Below are 21263 nucleotides of genomic sequence, written 5' to 3' on the forward strand. Positions count from 1 at the left end.
TTTTGCTATTTTAAACTGTATTTTTTACATTTGAATCTTCTATCTGGAGATTATTTTTGTGCCTGTGAAGCAGAGATCTTACAATATTTGTCAAATAGAAAGCCATGTCCCAATACCAACTACTATTTTTTGTAATAAAAAAATGAAATCCTGTAAAATTCAAAACAAGATAGAATTTTATTTTTGAAATATTTTTAATGAAATAAGACAACATGCTTCAGGATTATACCAGGAAAAATGTGTCATTAAAAATTTAATAATTCTCATATTTTCTTAGAATTAAAATTTAGTTAATCTTACTTTCCCAGTTCTATTAAATTCTTGGAGATAAAGTATATGGTTCAATCGTTCATGTAACTATCAAACATGAGTCTCATAATCTCTATTGACTGTGGAGAAGTTTATTTTTACTTCCATTTTCTGTTTCCTTTTTAGGAAAGATTTCTGTGTTCACAAAGATGAACCATGTGATACTGTTGGTAAGTGCGCATAAAATTTTTTACACTTTTGAGGAGTTCTAGGCACCTTTAACACATCATTTGTTTAAATATAGGAAATTATTTGAGAGTGTTGGTTTTAATGGAATGTTTTTAGAAAGTCGGAGGTATGTATTTCCAACCTATGTGTTTAATCATTGGTCAGCACTTCAGTTATTAATGAAACAGCCTAAAGACATAAATATACTACATACTGGAGAAAAATTTTAAACAATGCTTTAAGAATATCATGAGTTTTATTTTCTTATCACAGAGATGTACACATGGGTTCAGCAAAATGTATTAATGTCAATATGATTGACCTTTTTCAGGCTAATGGATTTTTTTTTTTTGAGTTATGTATGCTTGAAGTTCTTTGCAGACTGTGTCAAGGAAACTCCATCTCATTTCCCCAATGAATGAAGATTTTCTATACATAAAGTAGTAAATTTTCTGTATTTTGTCCTGGATATCTAAAATTCCTAAAATATAACCATACAGCCAGTAGAATTCATGAAACCATAGCTCTTTGAGAGAATGGCTACATATATGCTAACCTAAGTGATATATCTGTATAATTTACTTATTTGTATTTATATAACCATATATTATATTGCTATATACATATATTAGTTGAAAGTCATGTAGTTGTATATAATAAGGCATTATTGGTAAGGTATAGTTAAGAGTCATGGTCTGGTTTTGACATGTCATGTGGGGTCTATTTCTGTAGTGTAGGATGTATTTTCGCTTAACCATCTTTGATGTGTCATATGTTCTTGGTAAGATGAACAACCCAAAAAGGGCAAAAGCAGCATAAAGGGGTACAGGTATTTAAAAAAAATCCATCCTAACTAGTTCCATCATCTTAAGTTCTCATCAACCGTGGGTAATGAAAGTCTGAGATAGTAAGTGGAAAATAGTTATAATAGTGTTAAGCAGTTAATGATGGAATCAAAGGAATGTTTGGCTCATGAGGGGCTATAGCATAAAAAGATCTGGACACCCAAGGAAAAGCTAACTTGATTTAGGGATGATCTTGCTAATGTTAACTCACCTGCTTCTGCAGTTTTTGTTTTGTTTTTTTTTTTTTCTCCTCTTCTTGTCGGAAATCTCCAGAAATTAAATCTTGATGTAGAGTTTTAATCAACCTAACCACAGAAACTTTGAATTACTGATGAAGCCTGTATCAAGACAATTACCTTTTCCTCCACTTAAACAACTATATTGCCCCTAAAGCTTTCTTTAATATAGGTAGATCCACTTCTTGCCTCATTTGAGTACCTGAGAGAAATCAGCAGCTGAGGCAGTATCTCCCATAATTATGCATGCTAACCACCTCTTTCTAGCGTGGACGCACAGCCTGAGGAGGCAAGTGCTAACATAAGGCAAACAAATTTCCTTTTGATTATGACTGTGTTTCACATCTTGCTAAATCTGCTATTTGACAATAGCATACATATTCATGATATATATTATCTATGAAACTTATTTTCTGGTTTAAAGCACATTTGAATAATGAAGTACCTTGATGTGTTTGGATAATCAGAGTTCATCAGGAAAGCATTGTAATCAGTCCCTCTCTCTATCCATCCTGTCCATTAAGAGCTGGTAGAAACTGGTTTTAAATACTATAACATAGGATTTGGAAAGTCCAATGCCCTTCCTGAGATCTCTTGTTATTTCTGAGTGCTTAGATTCTTAGGGTCATGTTCTTGATGGCATTGTTGAATCACTGCATCCTTCATCCAGGGGCCTGGGCTAACCTCTGGGCTTCCAAATGTGTGAGCTAATAAATACCTCTATTATTTAAACCAACTTAAGGTTTTTATTTCTGTAACTTGCGATGTAAGACATAAGACATAGATTTGCCATGATACTCATATAGTCATTTATAAGGAAAAAAGAATATGCGGCAATATTAATAATTTCTGCTGTTATTAAGAGGAAGCAGGTAAACTCCTCAATGAATTATTCCCAAAGTTAAACAAACATATGTGGCTTGCAGGTCATCTTAACAGCTCTCAATCTCCAGTATCACAAAACAAAAGAGATTAGGGCTCGATAAAGTGTTCATTGGCACACGTTTAAAAATCTCCTTATAGGGTAAATACCCAGTAGTGTAATTTCTGGGTCATACGGTAGCTCTATTTTCAACTTTTTGAGGAATCTCCATACTGTTCTCCAGAGTGGCTGCACCAGCTTGCATTTCCACCAACAGTGTAGGAGGGTGCCCCTTTCTCCACATCCCCGCCAACATCTGTTGTTTCCTGACTTGTTAATTTTAGCCATTCTGACTGGTGTGAGGTGATATCTCATTGAGGTTTTGATTTGGATTTCTCTGATGCCGAGCGATGTTGAACACTTTTTCATGTGTCTGTTGGCCATTTGGATGTCTTCTTTGGAAAAATGTCTGTTTGTGTCTTCTGCCCATTTCTTGTTTGGATTATTTATTCTTTGGGTGTTGAGTTTGATAAGTTCTTTATAGATTTTGGATACTAGCCCTTTATCTAATATGTCATTTGCAAATATCTTCTCCCATTCTGTCGGTTGTCTTTTGGTTTTGAAACAATGAATCATGGAACACTACATCAAAAACTAATGATGTAGTGTGTGATGATTAACATAACATAATAAAATAAAAAAAATAAAATATAATACTATGGGCTGTATTTTTGCCAAATGCTTTTTTTTTTTTTTAGAGAGAGAGAGAGAGCTTGTACAAGTTGGGGGGGTGGGGGCTGGTGGAAGAGGAACAGGCAGAGGGAGAGAGAGAGAATCCTAAGTAGGCTCCACACCCAGCATGGCGCCCAACGTGGGGCTTGATCTCAAAACCCCAAGATCATGACCCCAAGATCATGACCTGCGCCAAAATCAAGAGTCGGTTGCTTAACCAGCTGAGCTACCCAGGCTCACCTGTCAAATGATTTTCTTAAGTCAGCATACCTTCTTGCCTCTTCTATCTATTACTGATGTGAAGAAAGCCTATTTCACTTTGGATACTACATAATGAAAACTTTGCAAGAGAGGAAGGAGAAAGGAAAATGAATTTTGTATTTATTAGTGTGGATAAAATAGGCCTGAATGATGACTTTGAGATTACAATTTCCCTTATGTCTACTAGTAGGTATAGTAAGAGAGGAAAGACAGCAGGCAAAACTTTGAATTTATGGTATTAACATGAATTATTCATAAGAGGAATGCCTGTATTTTAGAAACAATGGTTAGACTTAGGCTATGCATTTTAATTTGAGTAACATGTTAATGAACATTATCTCACTTAATTCCTTCAAAATCCAAACTCTTTTATTATCATTATTACTTTATAGGTGAAGAAAACACCAAAATAGAACAGAGTATGGATTTTGAAGTCAGACATCCAGATTTAAGTCAGACTTCTGCTGTTTATTACCTACACAGATGTGGCCACATTATTTAACACGTTGGAAGTTTGGATTCCTCACCTTTGCAATAGAAACTATATTATTGACCCCACAGAATGTTGTGAAACTATAACATTTGCAAAAGTGGCTCATTTTTAATTGGCATTCAGTATGCACTAGGTTCTATCACATCGTTTTATTCCTGTTGAGAGGTTACAAATTTGCCCAGCATCACTGTTAGTAAGTGGTGGTACTGGCCTTTGCCTCAGATCTTAGAATAATGAGTCAGCTTTCCTCTATAATGTAATATGTTTGTATAATAGAGGACAATACAGCTAGAAGACTAAAGGTGAGAAAAATAAGTTTGAAGTTACAGAATAAAATTGTATAAATTAAAATATATAAAGAAATGGCAAATATACACTTGGAAAAAACCTATTTATCAGCATTTTAGCTTTGCAACAGTAAGATATTTTGCTCATTTGCTGATGCAAAAGACATGTACATCTTAAATGTGTTAGACTATATTGGAGTTGTGGGATATTATAAATAAATGATTCATTTGATAAGTTGTACATATTTATTAATCTTATATTTGAAAAGCTGTTCAGAAGGTAAAAAGTGAAAGTTGTTGTACCATTTCCTCAGTCACTTTTTCCTGTTGTTTTTGTCACATGTATGGTTTGGTAGATTGGTGGATAGGTATATAGATACTGGAAGAAAAAAATGCTATCAAATGTTTTTATCAACACAGTATCAATTCTAACACATATGCATGTTCACCTTTTAACATTCTTGAAGTTGAGATTCATTTTGTAACCAGAAACCTATAGAATTGTGCCAGTGTAATTCAGAATTTTAAGATCTTAGGTTGGGTGAACTGTGATATCATCAAATTTCAGGAGAAATAATATACAATTCAGGATGCAAGTGGCAACTGTTTATTGGTGTTGCTGGTGAAATTGCCTTACTTTCTGTGGCAACAAGATAATGATCCCCAAAGATGTACAGGTTCCAGCCCTGGAACCTGGGAATATGCTGGGTTACCACACAGGGAAATGAAGGTTGCAGATGGAATTAAGGCTGCTGCCCATCAACCGACCTTAAAATGGGGAGATTATCCTGGGCTATCTGGCTATGCCCAATGGAATTGCCAGGATCCTTAAAAGCTAAAGAGGAAATAAATAATAAAATCTTTATTAAAAAAAAAAAAAGCTCGAGGGAGGCAGAAGAGCTGAGTCAGAGGGAGAAGTGATTACTGAAGAAAGGCCTAGAGAGATGTAATGTGAGAAGGTTTCAACTCATCATTACTGCCTTTGAAGGTGGAGGAAAGTGAAACATCAGCAGCCTCTAGTATCTGGAAAAAGCAGGGAAATGGATTCTCCCCTAGAGCCTCCAGAAAGATGCATAGATAGCCTTGTGATACCTTGATGTTATTCAGTGAGATCTGGGTCAAGCTTCTAATGTAGAGAATTTAAGATAGTAAACTTGGGTGTTTTAAGCCACTAAATTTGTGGTAATATATTACAGTAGCCATAGAAAAATAATATACTTTCCAATAACTAATTACCTCCTCCCATGACTTAGAGAGCAGGAATCCAGAAATCCAGTGCTCTCAAATCTTTATAGACTGTGGGGTCAACAATCCTCACCCTATAGTTTATTTTAAGAACTGGTAATGATTTTTGCATTAGATAAAAAATAGAAATTTGTATCATGATATATAAATATATGCAAAGAGCAACAAACGAGGGTTGTGCTAAGAAACATGATTAATGATAGTTGAACACTTCTAGCTGAGAGACTAGACTAAAAAAGTCTCTCTCATCTATGAACAGTGAAAGAAACGTAATCAATTCTTTAAAATCTTTCCAAGAAAATACCAAGCACTAAGGATTTTACAGATGAGTTCTACTAAAATTACAAAGAACAGACCATTCCAATATTATACAACCTATTTTAGAGAATAGAAAAAGGTGAATTAAAACCATATAAATTTCTTACTAAATCCTAAAGAGGACAGTGTAAGAAAGAAAACAATAAGCTTTTCTCCCTCAGGAAAGAAATGAAAGAACTCTAAACCAAATATTAGCAGATATCATCTCACAAGGTATTTTTAAATAACCAAGTAGGGTTATTTTATTTGAGATTTATTCCAGAAATACAGCGGTAGTTTAACATTAGAAAATGTTAAAATGTAACTGTGTAATACAATTAAAGATAAAAACCATATGATCATCACAACGGATAAAGAAAATGTCCTTCATACAACTCAAAACACATTCATGGTAAAGACTCTTGGCAAAAGAGAACAAAGTAGAAATTTTATTAACTTACTTAAAGATATTTACACAAAATGCATAAATTTCTTTTGAAAAATAGTGAAGCATTAAAAGCATTCCTTTCAAAATCAGAAACAAAGAGAGGATTTTATTATCACTGTTTCTATTCAACAGTGCATTGGAAATTTTAGGCCTTAAAATGCAGTGGATGTTATGATTGTCTCCATTTAAGCAAAAAACAAAGAATATGCAATTAAATTATTAAAATTAACAGGAAAGTGAGGTGTTAGATATCCAAGCAATATTCAGTAACCACTTGCATTTTATATCCCAGCATTTGTCAGTGAGACATTTAATTCAAAAATTCTATTAAATATATGGAAAAAATAAAATTCTTTGGAATACAACTAATAATAAAATGCATAGGATATATAGAGAAAATTATTGAGCTATTTTATAATTCAATCAAGAGGGCATAACTCAATGAAGATATAAACTATACTTATGGTCTGAAAGACTAAAGAGGAAACCAAATGGCCATTTCCCTCAAATTGACCTAGTGATGGAATATATTTCCATAAAAATTCTAAAGGGAGTTTTGGAGGAAAATGTTATGGAGGAGATTAGGCCTAAGAATTGCCAAGACACTAGTGAAGAAAGAATATGGAAGGGGAATCTGCTTTATCACATATCAAGTACAGTATGTGATAAATAGGACAAGGCAGCTGCATGTGTTTGGGACATTGACAAATAAACCAAAACACTGAGAGCAGAACACATGATGTTAAGAAGTTTATTTACAAGGACACAAGTTAAAATGAATCACATGGTTTGAATTTATAAAAAATTAGAAGAGAAAATATAGAAAATTAATTTTATATTTTTGAGGTAGAGACAAGTTTTTTTAAATAACGCAAAAATGCTAATTATAAAGGAAATGCTTGATAAATTCAACTGTATTCACATTTGAAATTTCTATGTATCAAAAGATATCATAATAACACCAGGGGAAAAACAGACTTCTCTGAGGTAGAAGACAACCATATTTCATGGATTTTAAGGTGCCTTTGTTGTCATTGATTTTTAAGACTTACCATTATAGAATGTACCGCTGAAGAGAAAAAAACAAAACAAAACAATGCAGTAAATTCTTAATTGTAAGACACTATCAATTGTAAGGCAAATCACAATGTGAAATAATGTGAATCTTGGAATTAGTGATGTATTTGCAACACACGGAACCAATAATTATTAGAACCTAGAATATAAAAAACAACATTCATAAGAAACAAGCAAGAAGTAGATGTACCAAATAGAACCAAAGGCTCCAACAGCTGTTTTTAGAACAGAATACATCAAGGGTGAATTAAAAGAGAAAGAAAGAGAGAGAGAGAGAGAGAAGGCGGGAAGAAGAAGGGAGGGAGGGAGGGAGGAAGGAAGGAAAAGAAAGAAAAGGGATGTCAACCAAATTAGTAGTAAGAAAGACGTTCAGATTACAAGGCGGTTTCTGCCAATGAGAGTGATTTTTAAAAAAAAGTCTGATATTACCAAGCGCACTTTTTAAAATCAGAACAAAAATCTCCCATTCGTTGTAGAAATCTTAATAAACTCACGTTTCAGCTTCTTGTTCTGATTTCCATAGATCTCTGTGGTCTTCATATCCATCTTTGTCTTTCTGTGCTGTGTTCCAGGTAACTTTTTCATCTGTGTTTCTCAGTTTATACCAATTGTCTGTATTTTTTCATACATATCTTTTTTTTTTTTAGGATTTATTTAGGGGCACCTGGGTGGCTCAGTCATTAAGGGTCTGCTTTCGGCTCCGGTTGTGGTCCCGGGGTCCCGGGATCCAGCTCCGCATCAGGCTCCCTGCTCCATGGAGAGTCTGCTTCTCCCTCTCCCACTCCCGCTGCTTGTGTTCCCTCTCTCTGTGTCTCTCTCTGTCAAATAAATAAATAAAATCTTTTAAAAAATAAAATAAAAGATTTATTTATTTTAGAGATAGAGTGCACAGGGGTGAGAGGGGCAGAGAGAGGGGGAGAGGGAGAGAATCTCAAGCAGACTCCCCACTGAGCGTGGAATCCAGCCTGGGCCTCACCTCAAGACCTCATGACCTTGAAATCATGACCGGAGACAAAACCAAGAGTCGGACACTCAACTGACTAGGCCACCCAGGTGCCCCTCTTCACATGTTTCTTAATAATTTCATATGTTCAGCTATCAAGGATTTTTTATTTCAGTAGTTCTTTTATTTCTAAACACCCCGTTTGGCTTTTTTCTCTCTCTGCTATGGCATTTTGATAATATACTGAGCCTTCCTCATGTATTCAGTCTCTTTTAGGTCAAAATCATTAAAGGTATACTTTTGAACATTCACTTAACTAATAATTCTGTTATTGACGTTCTTGTGGTTCTAGTCCTATTTACTTATTTTGTTGAATCTTGTTTTTGGTGACTTGTCACTCAGTCATATAATTTTGTATTTGAGTTCTTATTTCTTAATTTCTTTTATCTGTGGGAATCCTGTATGGCCTGGAAAAGAAGTACCTTTCTCAAGATAAAATTTTTTATTCACAGGGGCACCTGTGGGGGAAAAAAATTATTTACATATGCCTTAGGAGTATTTAAATTAATTTCTTGGGTTAGTATTCCTTGGACCATTCAGGTAATGTAAATTAGATATGCCAACAATGAATGTTCTCAGGAGAGGCCTTTTTAAAAAAGAGAGTCTAGGTCAAAGTAGGCAAGGTTCTATGCCATTACCTTTTGCCAGGGAGCAGTTGTTTTTCTGAACTACTCTTTCATTGTGTTGAGGGAAAGGAAAATGATATCCCCTCCTTCTCATTTTAGATAGAAATAACTTTATGTAGAAGTTTCAGTTCCAAGGTCTTACCTTGAACAGTCTCTCCTTTTGTCTCAGTGTCATGACTTAGGCTGAACACCTTTGATTTTGAGTTTGGCAAACACCCAGAGGAGCTAACGTATTAGTGCCGGCTCAGAACTCCGCATTCTCCTTTCTTTTCCTTAGGCCTGCAGGAGGATTTCCCTTATTTATATATTCAGCCTTGAATTTAGGGGATTTTTGTTATTTTTAATTCAGCGTTTATATGTATAGGGTTGTAAACAGAATTGTCTTGCTGCTAGAAATGGAAGTCCAGAAAAACTCTTAAAGCATTCTTATACATGTATATATGTATAAAATATGTATATTTTACACACTATAGCTTCTCTTGGTCACACAATTCACTTTGTCAGCATTCACATGTGCTGTGAATGTTTTAGACATTTGGAGAATTGGTGTTCATAGTTATGACAACTACAAGTTTTTAGAAAAATAGTTTTAGAAGCTTCTTTGTAGGTACTTAAATTGTGTATAGACTATAAACCAGTTATTCTCAAACTTTTTGGGCTTAGCACCCTTTTATGCTTTTGAGAATCAGTGAAGATCCCAAAGGGCTTTTTTTATGTCAGTACAATTTGTCAGTTGTCACCATATTAGAAGTTAAAGCTGAGAAATTCTCAAAAATATTTTAAGTCAAAAAAAATATTTTAAGTCAAAATGATCAGTAATAAACTCATCAGAGGTTAGCATAAAGAACATATTTTTATAAAAATTCACTCCATTATTCAAAACAAAAAATACCGAGAAGACATGGCTTTTATATTTTTGCCAACCTCTTTATATCTGGTTTGTCAAGGACAGCACAGATCTTCAGATCTTTTATGTGCTTCTGCATATACAGTGTTGCTATTTGTATTTTGGTTGAAGTGTTTGAGGAAAATAAGGACCTCACAAAGATAGGTAGTTTGAAAATGGATGGGTACTTGGCTTTTTAGCATCATTCATTGGTCAATTAGAAAATATTAGTTCACTGAGTTGGGCAGATCTTCTAAATGTTGACACATTTCACCATGCAATATATATAAAAAAAAATATACTGTCAATATCACCCTAAATCTCATCGGAAAAGTTTTTAAGTGTTGGAAAGCTGCCAAGCTCACATTGGCAGATGAAAGTTTTCCGATATTTGGGGTGCCTGGCTGGCTGAGTCGGTAGAGCATGTGACTCTTGATCTCAGGGCTTGTGGGTTTAAGCCCCACGTTAGGCATAGAGATTATTTTAAAAAAGAATTTGGGGCGCCTGGGTGGCTCAGTCAGTTAGGTGTCTGCCTTCAGCTCAGGTCATGATCCCAGGGTCCTGAGATCAAGTCCCAGGTCTGGCTCCCTGCTCAGGGAAGAGTCTGCATCTCCCTCTACCCCTCCCCGCTGCTCATGCGCTCTCTTTCTCTCTCTCTCAAATAAATAAATAAAACTTCATAAAAAAAATTTTTTTAAAGTAAAAAAAAGAAAGTTTTCCAGTATTCTAATTTCACTTGAAAGTTTGGACTTTTGTCACTGGCCTATATATATAAGTAGATAAATGCACACACACCATCAGTTATATATATCGCCTATTACATATATAACAGCAGGTAATATATTCATTATGTATATCTACACACACCATCTGTTCGTTTCCTTAGAGGGGCAGGTTGCATTCTGTTCATTTTGGGGTGAATGTCAGCCCAATTCCCAAGTCTGAATAACCAGTGTTTGTCTGTTAGACATTCTTTCAAGTAAAAATGCTGTTCAGTGAAAAGCAAAGTTAGTTCAGCTCATAACTCAAACTGTCTCACAGACCTGTTCCTAGATAACATCATATTTTTAGTCTGCAGCAGATATGCTTTATCTATACTTCCTTTTTGTTATGAAATATTAAGAGATGTGTGTACTCAAGGGTGAAGATTTAATAAAATTAATACCTTTACTGCTTCATCTAGGACATTTTAAAGGGAAATTGTCATTTTTCCCACTGGGAGCGAGTGTCAGTGAAAAATAAAATGACTGACAGCCAAGTTTGGTGCCACTGCCTTTATTTGAGCTAGGCCATTGTACCTACTATGGCTTTTGTCCCATCAGTGCAAATACTGATGGTTTTGACCTTGTGGACCTCTTGAAAAGGTCTTAGAAAAGATTTTGTAGAAGCCCAGGATTCTGCAGAACACTCTATAAGAAATTCTGCTGTAACTTGGGAATGATTGATAATCAATGGTGAGAAGTCAGTGATTGCTAGTGTGTGTGTGTATGTTTCATGAAACCTCCTAAGGACTTTCAAGTATAGAACATGGGTAAATATGTAGAGCGGGCAAAGGTACACATTGGTCCCACTATGAGATTTTAGCTGTGACTATTTTTCTAGCTCTTGTTCAGGAGAGAGGCTATGCATCCCTAACCACCAGATTTTCCATTCTGGGATGCTCTGATCCTCTCTGTATTCTGTTGCTAAGACTTGGATGCTCCTGTATTATTAATAAACTTTTTTGTCCTATCTTTTAGCAGATTGGAATGATGGTTTATTCTTCTGCACACTTCTGAATAATTCTGATTTTATGTACTTGCAAATTGTCAAACAAGCATACAGACCACCTAGAAAGCAACTGCCAAGAAGAAACATATTCAGAGACTAAAACATACTTAAATAACCCTTTTATGTTGACACTGTACATGTGAGAATCTCCAGACACTTCCCTTTCCAAACACCAGTACATTCTCCAAACCACACTTCAGCAGAAGTAATCATTTTTATTGGGTGAGAAGAAGAGGTCAAGCCAATTTTTTTAAGTAGCTTAATTTTCATGAAAATAACTGTTGTCCATTTTCTTTTGCGTTGTGACACCTAAAGCACAGAGATTTTTAGAGACTGGAAATATGTAATTACTAAGATCAACTCTATTTTAATACCCTTTTGGTTAGAACTATATTTCTTCTACCAAAAAATCATGCTAGTTTCATATTCAGGATTTTGAAATTTGTATTCTTTTGGACCAGGCAAGGAATGAAGTTATCATTTTTACTATATCAATCTTACTTTCTAATTGAATTAGTAATGTAATTAAATCTTCAGGGGAATTCAAATACACTGTTTGGGTATTCAGTATCTTCAAAGTCCCCTTCCAAGGCCTTGAAAGATTCAACAATCACAGTGGGCCCTCTTGCTCACTCAGTCTAGTGGCATATATCTAGTTTATATAAAATTATACACAGTTAAGGCAATGCATGTGTCTAACAGGTTTAGTAATCTCTTTTACTAAACTAGATCCAGGTTTGAAAGACCCAGAATTTATGATACTGGTATGAGATCTGTTGTTATAAATTGCTGCTCAGTGTTTAATAATGTGGATGTTCCCAGAAATGCAAACAGAATATATTCTATGTGGTAGATAGAATTCTAAAGATGACACTCCTAACATTCCAGTTCCCTGGTTGCTCAAACACTAATCTAGGTACTGTTGTGAAGGGATTTTGCAGATGTAAGGACATTCCCTCCATTCACCTTAAGATTTGGAGGTCTAATTCCATTCACCTTTTAAAGCAGAGGCAAGGGACTGAATTGTACCAACAACCTACATGAACATGGAAGCTGGTATTTCTCCAGATGTGAGCTAAGAGTCCAGCCTGGATGATACCTTGATTTTGACCCTGTGAGACGCTAAGCAGAAAACTCAGTTAAGCCATCCCAGACTTTTGACCTATTGGATTGTACAGTAATAAATGGATGTTATTTGATGCCACTGCGTTCTTTAAGATTTTATTTATTTATTTGACAGAGAGAGAAAGAGAGAAAGAGAGCACCAAGCCAGGGGGAGCGGGAGAGGGAGAAGCAGGGTCCCCGCTGAGTAGGGAGCCCCACATGGGGCTCGATCCCAAGACCCCAGGATCATGACCTGAGCTGAAGGCAGACACTGAACCACTGAGCCACCCAGGCACCCCTAGAAGCCGCTACATTTATAGTAATTTGCTATGCAGTTAGAGAAAACTAACACTGTCAGACTAAAGGCTGCATATGATTATACATTATATGTTGGGGGCTTATATACTGGAAGAAAATAAAGCCATCTCAGATAAAATTATAGTTCATGGCCCTCTGAAACCAGAGTAAGAAAAAAGAAAATAGGTGTTAAAAAATAAAAGTTAAAGGGAGACATTCAAGGAGATTTTCACTTACCATGCCGGATGAGACAGTAGAACATTGAAAGGATTTTAAGAGGATTTTGCAAGAATTTGCTACAACCTACAATCTTTGCAATTTCTCCACATTGAATATTTTTTCCCATTGTAGCATCAGTGATGAACAAAAAACATACTGAATTAAAACGGCTCGGAACACTTTCCCTGTGGAGCAGCAAGGAAAAGTGTGGGGAAAACTGGGTGTCAATGGAAGTCGGTTGGGTGGCACCAGCCCAGAATATAGGAAAATACACCAAAGTTTCGGCTTTTGGCAAAGAAAATAAGAAAACCCAAGGAGTCAGATTAGGCCACTCTAGCTTTGCAACAAAAAGGCCAGTGACATTCATATACTGATTAGGTGATCATATAACCTATAATTTACACTAAGACACTTTGAAAAGTTAAAGGAGGCATAATTAATAAGAATGTTTGGACAAAAGCATAAAATAAGATGATGCCCCAGGCAGATTAACTACATGGTCACTTTATTATTAACATATTTCAGACATGCTTTTACATATTATTCAGAATTGTAAATTATACATTCAAAGTACTTAATTCAGAAATCTTAAGATATAATTATTTCTGTAATTTAGGTACTTCATTACTTAATCCCCCAATCACAACAATTGAACTTAGTAGGAATCAACAGAAGAGCATTTGCTACATGTGTTGGAAGCTGGTTTTATACCATTTCTCTCAACCTTGCTTTCCTTCAATCCAGATTCCACAGAGCATTATGGTCTGAGTGTAGTGTCAGATATATCAGAAAAAGGTGATGATTTTCATCATGTTCTAAATTCTGATCTCTGAAAGTCCTCAAATCAGACTTAGAGGATAATCAGGAACTGTGCTTCCTTATTTGTCCTTTGTCCTCGATTTTTCTTGGTTCTTTCATTTCGGATGATCTTCTTTTGACTTATTTTTCTCTCCTTCTCTTTTTTGTTTTTCATTTTCCATTTTTTCCCCCAGTGTTTTGTAATACCTGCTCTGTGCCTAAAAACATATTAGGTGCTGGGTGCTAGAGACAGAGTGGTGAATAAAACGAAACTATTTATACAATCTTTTAAATCTTTTCCTTTTTGCTTTCCTTTTGTTATTCTTGCCTAGGTAACTAAGAAAGTATTTCCCATTTGTCTTCCTTTACTCTGAACCACGCTTTCTCTCCACATTTATATCATCATGGCTTCCAAGAATAAATCTATTGATACACCTCTCTTAAGTATCAAAAATCCTTAGTATTTTTTTTTAATTTGGGTCATCAAAATTTAATAATCTCATGATCAGAAGATTCTGTCTTGATCTCAGAATTTTCTATATCATTTATTTTCTTCTAGTAAGAGGATTGAAGAAAATTGAGTTTATAAATCATCTTTTCTCTTTGTTTAATTATAAGTATGTACTAATATCAATATAATCTATATAATTTTAATGAAATTTTTCAGTAGGTCAGTTGTATTAGGATGTATAGAATATTATCAATTATTAGATGGTAAAAAATGCAGCAACTGTGTAAGCCCATACAGAAGAAAATGCTTTTTCAGATATTACAATGCTTTGTGTCTTTCATACCCAAATAATCTGATGATGTAGCACATCTGTTGCTTTGCATGTGCAATAGTCTTTCCCATTCTGGTTCTTAAATGGTTGGAAATGGTAATGACTCCAGAGAATATTGAGATTATTGAGACACTTCATTTGCATTGTAGAAATAATACAATTTCATAGGTAATTTTCTTTAAATTACAAAATGCTAGTTCTTACTGGTTTTTTTGTTTGTTTGGTTTTTTTTGGTCAGAGAAGAAACTTCTGTATTTAGTTTAAGGTAGGCTGGAGTGAACATACTCCATCCTTCTTTCATTGACTGTACCTATAAAATATGGGAGAATGGAACAATGATTTGAGGATTTTAAAAGGTAAATAGTAGTGTGAGGATTGAGAATAAGGCAAAAATTTGAAGTACCACCAAACCAGCAGTAAGTTTATTTTTCTATGTCCTGGACTCAAAACAGCCCCAACTTGAAAGTGGTCATTAGGGCATGCATAGCAATAGAGGGAGCTGGGAAATGCCTTTGGTTTGCATCAAGGACCTGGAAGGTCTCCTAATGCTCAGAGAAAGTGGGGGAAATTCCCCCCTTCAAAAAAGTTGTCTGCATTCTTTCCTGCCCCATCTACCAAGCAATCCTATGGTAGTGGTAGTGGGGACAACAAGAGTGTCAGTACCAGAAGTCATAAAAATCTGAGATGAATCTTCCTCTCTGGTCTATAGAGCTTTTATTTTAAGAAGGAAGGGTGAACACCATGGCTTTTTGTTTCAGTCCTTTTATTGCTCAAACCTAGACACAGTCCTGAAAAGTGCACTACAGAGTAGGATACCTAAAGCCCAGACTTCCTGGCAGCATTACTGAAATGAGAACCATAAGAACATGGAAAGTACAAAGGAGATAATGGAGAGGGAAGAGCTAGGGAAAGTAACCTCATACAGTTGCTTATCAACTGCTCTTGCTCACCTCAGCTTTGCATGTGTGAACATGACCATAAAATTTCTTTGCTAAATGAGCTACTAAGCTTCTGAACCACCTAATTCCCAGCCTGGTCACTAGATGACAACCATATAGGATAGGAGTGTAAAGGGCTTTGAAAATTGACAATGGAAATTTGACAGTGAAACCAAGGCCTATAGAGCCTTGGAATTTTGGAACTTTTATCATTTTATGCTAAAAAATTTTCAAGTATCAGCATTCTTCATTGGATTTAAATTAGACTGAGAGTCTCAAAATATAGTATTAAAAATGTCCAAGATACAACCCCAAATTACACCATCTATAAAGAAATAGGAAAATCTCAATTTGCCTTAGAAAAGACACTCAACACATACTACTCCAAGATGGTGCAAATTTTGTAATTATGTGACAAAGATTAAAATATCTATTATAAAGATATTCCAAAAAGGAAGGGTAAATATTTTTGAAATGAATGAAAGGATAGAAAGTCTCAGGAAATAAGTAGAATATATAACAACAATAACAACAACAAAAAAACAAATGGAAATATTAGAATTTTAGAAGAATAACCAAAATAAGAATTTCCCTGCATGTACAGAGTAGTAGAATCAAGAGCACAGATAAAAGAGTTTGTGAACTTAATGATAGATCAGAAGAAATTATCTAGTCTGAACACCAAAGAGAAAAGAAGATTGGGGAAAAAAATATGAAGAGTCTTAGGGATCTGCGGGAAATATCACAAGTAGTCATCATGGGTCCCAGAAGGAGACAGAAAGAGAAGAAATATGAGTGAAGAATTCTCAAATTAGGCAAAAGATTTAAATCATCAGATTCAAGAGGCTAAGCAAATTCCAAATAAGAAATACCTGAAGAGATGCATAGCTGGAGATATCACAAACAGTGAAAACTAAAGCGAAAGACAAAATAACAAAACAAACAAACTGTTAGTTTTAGGGGAACGATGATATTCATGACAGCAGATTTATTCCAACAGACCATGAAAGCCAGTTGGATGGCACACCGTTTTTAAAATACTGACAGAAAAGATTGTCAATATAAATATAAATAAAGATAAAATAAGAGCATTCTCAGATGAAGGAAAACTAAGGGAATTCATAACCAAAAGGAGCATCTTTAAAAGAACTGCCAAAGTAAGTAATTCTGAGGGAAGGCAAATTATCTTTAATGGAAACTGGAACATCAGGAATAAAGAAAGAGCAAAAGAAATGGAAAACTGGTATATATAATATACTTTTTCTCCTCTTGAGTATTTTGAATATGTTAGATAGTTGAAAGCAAAATTATAACATCATCTGATGGTATTTTTGATAGATTTAAATGTAATACCCAAGACAACTCCAACATACATGGAGGAGGGTAAAAGGACCTACATGAAGTTAAACTCCCCACATTTCTTTTTTTTTTTTTTTTTAAGATTTATTTATTTCAGAGAGCGAGAATGAGAGAGAGAGAGTACATGAGATGGGGGAGGATCAGAGGGAGAGGCAGGCTCCTCACCGGGCAGGGAGCCCGATGCGGGACTCGATCCCGGGACTCCAGGATCATGACCTGAGCCGAAGGCAGTCGCTTAATCAACTGAGCCACCCAGGCGCCCAAACTTCCCACATTTCACTTGATGTGGTAAAATACTGATTCTAAGTAAACTTTGAAAGTTGAATATATATAATGTAAAACCTATAGTAAGCAACTGCTAAACAAGTATATAGAAACATGTAGTTGAGGAGCACCTGGGTGGCTCAGTTGTTAAGCATTTGCCTTCAGCTCAGGTCATGATCCCAGGGTCCTGGGATCAAGCCCCGCATCGGGCTCCCTTATCTGCGGGAAGCCTGCTTCTCCCTCTGCCCACTCCCCCTGCTTGTGTTCCCTCTCTGGCTGTCTTCCTCTCTGTCAAATAAATAAAAACCTTAAAAAAAAGAAACATATAGTTGGAAATGCAATAAATAAAATGGTATACTAAAATATTTGAAATCTTCCCTTTTAGCAAAGCTTTTATTTCAAAAGAACAAAAACAAGGCAGGAAAGGGAAACAGAAGAAAGGAAAGCAGAGGGCTTTCAACATCAACAATTAAACACGAATAACAAAATGGCAGACCTAAATCCCAACATACATATCAGTAATTAGAGTAAACTTAAAATAATCTAAACACACCAATTTAAAAAATTACCAGATTGTATTGAAAAAAACAAAGACCTCATTCTTTGCTGTCTGTGAGAAACTCACTTCAAATGTAATAGGTAAGGTAAGAGTAAAAATATAAAAAATATATACCATGAATAAAAAAACTAAAAACACTCCAATGGCTAAAATGTACATTTCAGAACAAAGAAAATTACTAAAAACTAAGAGGGACATTATATAATAATAAAAGGGTCAATTCACCAAGAAGATATAATGATGTTAAATATTTCAACACCTACCAATAGAGCTTTAAAATTCATGAAAGAAAAACCAACAGAACTAAAAGGAAAAAATAGACAAATGCACAGTTATATTTGGAGATGTTGACACTTCTCTCTCAGTAATTAATTGTCAGCAGAAAACCAGCATGTATGTAAAAGAATTGAACAACACTATCAACTAACATGGACACACTGCCCTCTACCCAAAATAGCGAAATACATGCGCTTTTCAAGTGACATTTTCTGAGAGAACATTTTCTAGCTCATAAAACAAACTTTTAGAAATCTGAAAGAATGAAATCATACATATTACGTTCTTGAATATAATGGAATTAAACTAATGAAGAACTATAGAAAAATAAGAAAATGTTCTCCAAATATTTAGAAAATAATATTTATAAGTAATTTGTGGGTCAAAGAGGAAATTAAAAAAAAATAGAGACTTCTGAACTGAAAAAAAAAATAAGCCATGAAAAGACAACATATAAATTATGGGATGCAGGTAAAACAATGTTTAGAGGGAAATTTATATGAGCAAATGTTTTTATTAAAAAGAGGAAGGGTCTCATCAATAATCTAAGTTTCTACCTAAATAAATGGAAAAAGAGGAACAAAAGAAACAAAAACACATTCATATCAAACAAAAGGTAGGAAATACTGGGGCACTTGGGTGGATCAGTCGGTTAAGTGTCTGACTCTTGATTTCGGCTTAAGTCATGATTTCAGGGTAATAAGATCAAGCCCCGAGTCGGGCTCCATGCTGGGCATGGAGCCTGCTTAAGATTCTCTTTCTCCCTCTCCTTTTGACCCTCCCCCTCAAGCCCCTCCTTCCCACATGCTCTCCTGTTCTCTCTGTCTCTCTCTCAAAAAACGGGGAAGGAAATACTAAAGAGTATATATCAATCAAATGAAAACAGAAAAACAATAGTGATAATTAATGAAAGAAAACCTGATTTTTTGAAAATGTCAATACATTCTAAACCTCTAGTAAGTTTGACAAAGAAAAATAGAAAATAGGAAAAATAATAGCAGCAGCAAAAGGGGATATCTTACTACCTCAGACTTTAAAAAAATCATTAGGGAATAATACAAAGAGATCTATGCATATGAATTTGACAACTTAGATGAAATAGACCAATTTGTTGAGAATCACAAACTAACAAAACTTACCCCGATCTGAAATAGCCTGAATAATCTTATACATATTAAAGAAATTTAATTTGTAGTTTAAAACCATCCCAGAATGAATCTTCAGGCCCAGAAAGTTTCATTGGTGAATTCTTTCAAAGAAAAGATAATACAGGGGCACCTGGGTGGCTCAGTCGTTAAGCGTCTGCCTTCAGCTCAGGTCATGATCCCAGGGTCCTGGGATTGAGCCCCACATCGGGCTCCCTGCTCAGCGAGAAACCTGCTTCTCCCTCTCCCACTCCCCCTGCTTGTGTTCCCTCTCTCACTGTGTCTCCCTCTGTCAAATAAATAAATAAAATCTTTAAAAAAAAAAAAACAAAGAAAAGATAATACCAATTCTATATTATCTCTTTAAGGAAACAGACTGGTAAGGACACTTCCCAACTCGTTTTATGAAGTCAGCATTACCCTGATATAAAAACCAAACCACAAAGTGTGAGGAGAAAAGTACCCATGAAACTACAGACCAATATTCTTCATGAACGTACATAAAAAATAGCAATTTAACCCAGTAATATATAAGAGTAACAGAAAAGAACCAATAGAGCTTATATCAGAAAAGGAAAACTGATAAAATATTTGAAAATCAATTCATGTAATTAAACTTATTGAAAGTCCAAAGAAGAGACATGATCACATCAACTTTTATAGAAAAAGCATGTGACAAATTTCATCATCTATTCACAATAAAAACTCTCAGAAATTTAGGAATAGAAGGGAACAGGCTTAATAAAGAATATCTACTATCTATCTACCTGACACTTAACATCACATTTAATGGTGAAAGAAGGAATACTTTTGCATTTAGTCTGGAACAAGGCAGATTTGTCCACTGCATCCTTTCTAAGAATGTCCAGAAGTGGAACATGATAATACATGAAAAACATAAATAATTTGAGGTGAGAAATAAAACTGCCCCTTTTTGCAAGAAACATGATTCTTTACATAGTAGAAAATGACAAAGTATATATGAAAAAAAACCTAAAGCTAATATTTGAGCTTAATGAGATCACAGAATACAAAGTCAACAAGGCCAGTGTGGTTTACTGTACTAGAATTGAACATTCCAAAACTGAAATTTTAAATATATGTGTGTATTCATACAAATATATATACAATATACATATAAATACATATGTAATATAAATATATCTATAATTTGTCATAGTTCCATAATGAAGTATCTGCATATAAAGTTAGCAAAACATGTGCGGAATCTGTGTGATAAGAACTGTAAAATGCTGATGAGAATAATAAAGGAAAATCTAAATAAATGGAGAGACATACAATGTTCATGGATTGGAAGATTCAGCATAGCACAGATGCAACTCTTCTCAAATTAATCTATAGATTTAACGCAAAATGAAAGTTTGAGCTCTTTTTTGTAGATATAAATAAGATAATTCTAAAATTTATATGAAAAGGCAAATAAATGAATAGCTAAAGCAATTTTGAAAAGAAAAATAGTTTTGAAGGAATCACACTACTTGATTTTAAAACTTATTACAAAACTTCAGTAATCAAGACAGTGTGGTATTAAGAAATAGATACATAGATACGTTCCAGAAGTAGATCCACACAAATATGGCCAGTTGATTTTCTACAAGGTACAAATTCTATTTAATAAAGAAAGAGGGGCATCAGGTGGCTCAGTCGGTTAAGTGTCCAACTCTTGATTTCACCTCAGGTCATGATCTCAGGGTCCTGGGATGTAACCCCATGTTGGGCTCCGCGCTCAGCATGAAGTTGGCTTGGATTCTCTCTCTCCTTCCCCCTTTGCCCTTCCCCCTGCTCACACTCTCTGTCTCTCTCTAAGATAAATAAATAAAATCTTCCAAAAAATGATCTTTCAAGAAATGGTCTTGAAAACATTGGACATCATTATGCATAATGAAGAATAATAAAGTTCTTTCACTTTTTTAAATAAAATAAATAAAATTTTATAAATGTTTATACAAAATGGAT

The 21263-nt window shown here is 34.7% G+C and overlaps 1 protein-coding gene across 1 annotated transcript in view; it reads left to right on the forward strand.

Annotated features, from left to right (window-relative positions):
* Positions 1-21263, forward strand: part of ADAMTS19 (ADAM metallopeptidase with thrombospondin type 1 motif 19) — a 252578-nt gene that overhangs the window by 76658 nt on the left and 154657 nt on the right. The window contains 1 exon segment of the mRNA XM_027607009.2: positions 436-479. Within this exon segment, the coding sequence (XP_027462810.2) occupies positions 436-479 (44 nt within the window).

The sequence above is a fragment of the Zalophus californianus genome, chromosome 5 (genome assembly GCF_009762305.2).
Source record: "Zalophus californianus isolate mZalCal1 chromosome 5, mZalCal1.pri.v2, whole genome shotgun sequence".
NCBI lineage: Eukaryota > Metazoa > Chordata > Mammalia > Carnivora > Otariidae > Zalophus > Zalophus californianus.